Source organism: Paralichthys olivaceus, chromosome 21 (genome assembly GCF_024713975.1).
Source record: "Paralichthys olivaceus isolate ysfri-2021 chromosome 21, ASM2471397v2, whole genome shotgun sequence".
NCBI classification, from domain to species: Eukaryota; Metazoa; Chordata; class Actinopteri; order Pleuronectiformes; family Paralichthyidae; genus Paralichthys; species Paralichthys olivaceus.
The window spans coordinates 9,009,815-9,015,851 of NC_091113.1; the positions used below are offsets into that span (position 1 = coordinate 9,009,815).

The following is a 6,037-nucleotide window of genomic DNA, read 5'->3' on the forward strand; positions in this document are numbered from 1 at the left end:
ATTATGTGGAGCAGAGTGTTACAGGTGGCCTGTGTAGCAGTGAAAAAGCCTCGTTTTTTTCAGCTGTTTCATGCATCTGCTAGTTTCAGAGTCCACCTCCCCTCCTGCCGGCGAGAATGTGCTGGCCTGTGGGCAGTTTTTATTATTATTTTCTCGTGAATGTAAATTTTTTTGTGGGTGACTGCGTGGATTTTTTTTTTCTTTGTCGATGTATGACTTTTTGTCTTCAGCATTTCTGTTTCTATAGTTACAATCAGTGTTTTCAGCCCCCCCACTTTCCTTCCACGTCTCCTCAGAAGCACCAATTCCTCTTTCCCACCTCTAGCAGCTGTCACTCAAACCTAAACCACATGCTTTTCGGACTTTTGCTTTTTCAAGAATGGCTTTTCTTTCTCATCGCTCTCTCTCTCTCTCTCTCTCTCTTTTATATTATTATTATTATTATTATTATTATTATTGTAAAGTGTATCTGGAGGAAACATTTGTGTATAATACTATAACTATACTATTATAAGTCTGTTACAGCCGGGTGAAAAAGAAATGTGGAGAACCAGCAGCTGAATTATCTCTCATTTCAAACACGCAAAGACACAAGTCACCACATGCAGACTCCCTCTTTTGCCTCCTCCCTCTTCTTCTCACTCTCTTTCTTACAAACACAAACACACACATGCGCACACAGAGAAGGACTGTAGTGGCATGTACTGTACATTGGGCTAAAGGCAGGCGGATTTGCTCTGTGTGCAGTAGAGTCGGTGTGTAGTGAAGCTTCGTGCACCCAGGGGTAGGGCTGTTCCTGGTCACACTTCTATCTTACTCTGTGCCAAAATGTAGTGCAACAGCCGGGCTAGTCCTGTCTGGTCTGATTCCAATAAAACACTGAGCTGTCTACATCACCCTCACACCTCTATGTGTCTTCTCTTCCTGCCTTCTTGTTGTATTTTTTCATTTTTATCCATCCTCTGTCGTCTGTGGGATGCTTGAAAGTTTGTGCAAGAAAAGAAGAAGAGAGGAAAGGGTGGAGTGGAGGAAGTGGTGGGGGAGGATGATGCTTTTCCTGGCCAGCTGACCTATCAGTGAGCTCGATTCTGGAGGCCTTTGGGTGATGCACATGCAGAGGAGGGAGAGGAGACACTTGCTGAGTAGGATTAAGTCATCTTTGCTGCGGGGGACCACTTGCCTTGTGACATTTGGCGCTACTAATTGCCTCTCTGATTAATTACACTGCCTGTGATGGTGCAAACTGGAGTGGGGAGGTTCCCTGCCGTGCTGTGAACTCCTGCTGCCACCATCTTTTTTTCTCCTGAGCCAACGTTCACGATGACACTGGATAGAGGCACCTGTTGTTGGACACGATGACGGCCGACAAGGAGAAGAGAAGGTAAAAGCTGCGTGTGCACAGATATTTTTTAAAATCATCTTCACGATGCATTTGTGTGTTTTTGAAAATATGTTCATGAACATGTTTAATTGACCTGTTACTGGTTTGGTCTGTGACTGATGTGGTGAGGTCAAAGATGGTGTAACATTGCATATAATTGGATTTGAACGTTGACCACAGTGCGGTGCTTGTCTCCCCAATTAGTTCACCTTTAGTGGAAGAACTTCTCAAATCCTTATAGATTAAACAATTAAAACACCTTAATGAAAAAAGTAAAACTCAACATAAAAATCTTAGAATTAAGTAAAAACTATCAGCAGTGTAAAGTTTTTTAAAGCATGACAATAACTTTAACAGGAAGTTTCCTAACTGAAGCATAATATGCTTCCCTTTATGTTGAGAAATTCTCAAAAGGTCAGTATGTCATTAAACTGAAATAAGATTCATCCATGTTCCTGCAAAATTTAGATTTTGGAGATATACCTGAGAAACAAAATGTTGTAAAAACAGTACCTTCATTCAGTCATCAAGGAAACACATTTAGTTTACCGCCATTTCTCCAGTTCTTCACTGGAAGGTCATTCAATGATTTTATAATTAATATAATATAATAAAAGTACATTTAGTATTTTTTTGTTGTGCTCTATGCAATTAAAGGTTAATTCATAATTCTAACTGGGATCATAATAATTCATTAAGCAGCCTGTAACATGTAGTGATTTTATTGTAGCTCACTTAATTTTTATTTTTAATGTAAAGCACCTTGCAACTGTATTTTGAAAGTTGCTATTTAGATATAGTTTATTATTATTGTTATTATTATTACTATTATTGCTGTTCTTGTGCAGGGCGATCAGCCGTGAGGCAGCCAGAAAGAGACGTCAAGTGGAGTCTGAAGTGTTTGTAGATTTATCTCGGCTGCTGCCTCTCAAACCCTCCGTCCGAGCCAACCTGGACAAGCCCTCTGTCATCCGCCTCACCCTCAGCTACATACGCATGCACGCACTGCTCAAAGGTAACACAAGGCATCTCTGACATTTAACATTTAATCCCAATACCAACCAAAAACTATTGTGCTTTTTATAATACATACAAAATGTTTAGCAAATAAACAAAATAACATTCTGAATATCTTCTTGAGTAACATTGCTTCTATGCAGAACTTCTGCTTTGGATAAACCAGACATTTTCCACTGAATGAATAAAATTAGGTTGTTGATGTAAACTGTCTGTAGATGTGTAAAATGTGTCATAACACCTGGACCACACACACACACACACACACACACACACACACACCCACCCCCACCACATCCTTTGTTCACGGTTCCCATAAAATGAACACATTTTCACTGCAAAATCATTAGAAACCCTCCATTTCTTTTATCTTCTGACCCTGACCCTCAGTGAATGCTGCAACAGAGACCAGTCACAGTGTAAAATATGGAGACATGTTGGAAGGTGGAGAGAAATGGCAAATGTGTGATGGAGGACGAGACGATGGGGAGAAAGAGACGGAGGAAGCCGAGGCCTTGGGGGAGTCACATCTGTATCTGAGCACCCTGGAGGGATTTCTGATGGTTTTATCCATTGAGGGAGACATGGTCTACCTGTCTGACAATGTCAGCACATACATGGGCTTGACACAGGTATACACACACACACACACACACACACACCTATAATAACATTTATATGTATTTCTTATGTTTTTCTGGTTTACATTTAGGAATCAGGATTTAAAGATTAACGTGTACTTCATGTTTTCTGACAGACTGAGTTGATGGGACACAATATTTTTGACTTTACTCACCCCGCTGACCACAAAGAAATCCAAGATAATCTACAGCTGATGTCAGGTGTGTGTGTGTGTGTGTGTGTGTGTGTGTGTGCGTGTGTGTGTGTGATAAAATTGTAATACCTCTGTAAATTTGCCTGTTTTTTAGAGGGACTTTGGTGTGGTTCCACGGAGGCCTTTGTCCTTAGGATAAAAAGCACTCTGACCCACAGAGGAAGAAGCAGCAACCTCAAATCAGCGACATGGAAGGTTGGTGAGAAACTGCAACAAAAAGCTCTCGCTTTATTTCCCTCTTCCTGAGACTTATAACAAATCGTATCTGATGGTGTTTATCGTCTAATCCCTGAATAGAACTGTGTGGTTCTTATAGGTTCTGAACTGTAAGGGTCGAGTGATGGTGTGTTCAGGTCCCTCCACAGGGTCCTCTCTTCTGCTCACCTGCCAACCTCTGCCCCTGTCACACACACTCCTCAGCACAAACACCTTCACCAGCCAGCACAGCATGGACATGAGGTTCACGTACTGTGACCAGAGGTGATTCACACAAATCTTTATAGATGGACACGTCTACACTATTTACAAGCATGTTAGTATTTATTTAAATGGGCAGTCTTTGCACTAAATTATTGCACAATACATTACATCGAACACTGGTGTAATAATATGTTAAAAGTAAGAAGGAGCTCTTGTGAGAGTGAGAGTCAAGTTGCATCGGAACACTGCATGACTTGTTTTACATATTATGCAATGAGAAGGAGGTGCGTTTCCATTTTGCAATGTCCCACATAATGAAATTATGAAGAAACAATCTGCTCGTCACATTTTATTTTGCATCTGTGCTGCACTGATATTGTTTCTGTTGGTTTTACAGGCTAATGCAAACCTTAGCAGACTCTCCGGAGCTGAGAAAAAATATGCCACAGTTCTTGTGAATTACTAATAACTGATCACTACAAGTTACATACAGTATTAACTTATTACTGTAAGGATGCTGCAGAGAAAGAAAATGTTTTATATACATTACAACCATATAAAACCTCATAAAACTCACAAAAGCTTCAAAGAGGTATAGAGTATTCCAAGTCTAGAAAAGAGGAAAAATATCACATATGTCAGACTGAATCCTGGGTAATAAATTATATTTCCATTTGATGTTTATGAGTTTTGAGGTGGAATTTTATTTCAGTAAACTGTAAACATCACTAACCCTAACCCTAACCCTGGCACAAAGTGTAATTCAAACAAACACACATCATTCAGAACTAGGGCTGCTGCTTTGTTTCTCTTTCACCTTTCATATTTTTTAGTATTAGACCTACGACTGCTGTTAGATAAGTAAAAGAGACTAAGATTGAATCATTAGACTAGTTTATGAAAATTTAGTGGAATAGATTTATATTTGTTACAGCTTTGTGTTTTTGTGTTTGTGCAGAGTGACTTTGCTTTTAGGTTACAGTCCTGACGAGCTGCTCGGTCGTTCCATTTACGATATCTGTCACACACTGGACACAGACTGTTTGACCAAGAATCATCTGAACTGTGAGGAGTGAAGCACACAAGCTAAAAAAAAACTGAAAAAAACACAAACACATTGCACATATGATTTGACTTGTATCTCTGTCTCTCTGCAGTGTGTTTGAAGAGTCAGTCAGTCAGCGGTCAGTATAGGATGCTGGTGAGAGGTGGAGGTTACATGTGGGTGGAGAGTCACAGCGCTGTCATCCCCAGTGGCCCAGCCTCCAAGTCCAGACTCAGCTCACACCAGCCGCTCTGCATCCTCTGTGTTACCTACACCCTCAGGTAAGTGTGTGTACACTAGTTTGTTTCCTCTTTAGGACCTACTCCAATGTAAATACTTATAATGTCAGGACTGGTGTCCTAATAGGGATAAGGGTCCGGTCCTAATGAGGCAAAACATAATTTCTGAGGTCCTGGTTAAGGTCAGGGGTAAGATGTGAATTGTGATTTCTCTTGTGTCTTGCAGTGGAGTGGAGGAACCGTCCCTGCAGCTCTCTTTGGACCAGACTATCCACAGATCTCAGCTGAAAATGTATTAAAAGTCATCCTGGCAACAATCGCCTCTACTTCCTTTTGTGAAATGATTTCAATCAAGCTAACTTTGATCGAATATAAAACTTTCACAATCTGAGCTGTTGATTTCCACAAGACGCTTAAACCAAACCTGAGGTACAAATTACTTATTCGAGGTGGTTTGTAGTTTAGTATTGCTGTGGATAACATTTACCAAAAGCTGTCTGTTTTTTTTACTTCTGCCAAACTGATTTGCATAGGCATTGCAGAGACAGGGCTTCTGTCTTTCACAAAGAGAAAGTTAAAGTTAAAAGTGCAGCCTTTGATTAAAGTGCATGGAGTGAGAGCCGAAACAGGCAGTTTGACTTTTTACTGACCGCTCTGGGCCTGACCATACTTCCTTTGAGGTTTCCTCCTGGGCCACCTGACACTGGGGTGACATCTGACTGTGAGACACAGACAAGCACACACTGATATAGTATTATAGAGGGATATGCATTTTGCTGATGGTGAGATGTAAGCAGACACAAGTCAAAGCCACAACTTCCTGATTAGACGTTAAAGAGGAAAGTTCTCGTGGGAACTGTTTCAACTTTTTACCTTTTGGCCTCTGAATGCACGCACACACACGCACACACACGCACGCACACGCGCGCGCACACACACACACAAACACACACACACATACGTAAGCACAAACACAAACTTTGAAACTAAATTAAAAGCAATCTGAAAATTTCAAATGCATTACAACGATAATGATGAATGACAAAAGAAGTCATAACAACTCTATATATATGTATATACTAACATACTTTACAACGACA

The 6,037-nt window shown here is 40.6% G+C and overlaps 1 protein-coding gene across 1 annotated transcript; it reads left to right on the forward strand.

Moving 5' to 3' along the window:
• The first annotated feature begins 1,100 nt into the window (after positions 1-1,100).
• On the forward strand, positions 1,101-5,249 carry epas1a (endothelial PAS domain protein 1a). The gene is made up of 9 exons (XM_069517524.1): positions 1,101-1,381; positions 2,230-2,396; positions 2,789-3,030; positions 3,156-3,240; positions 3,328-3,428; positions 3,550-3,713; positions 4,612-4,718; positions 4,811-4,979; positions 5,164-5,249. Exons 1-9 carry the CDS (start codon positions 1,356-1,358, stop codon positions 5,234-5,236), a joined length of 1,134 nt encoding a protein of 377 aa, XP_069373625.1. The 5' UTR covers positions 1,101-1,355; the 3' UTR covers positions 5,237-5,249.
• The last annotated feature ends 788 nt before the right edge of the window (positions 5,250-6,037 follow it).

Coding starts and splice junctions, on each gene's coding strand:
- epas1a (XM_069517524.1), top strand. CDS start 1,356: ATGACGGCCGACAAGGAGAAGAGAAG. Junction 3,241..3,327: donor TAATCTACAGCTGATGTCAG/GTGTGTGTGTGT, acceptor CCTGTTTTTTAG/AGGGACTTTGGTGTGGTTCC. Junction 4,719..4,810: donor GACCAAGAATCATCTGAACT/GTGAGGAGTGAA, acceptor GTCTCTCTGCAG/TGTGTTTGAAGAGTCAGTCA.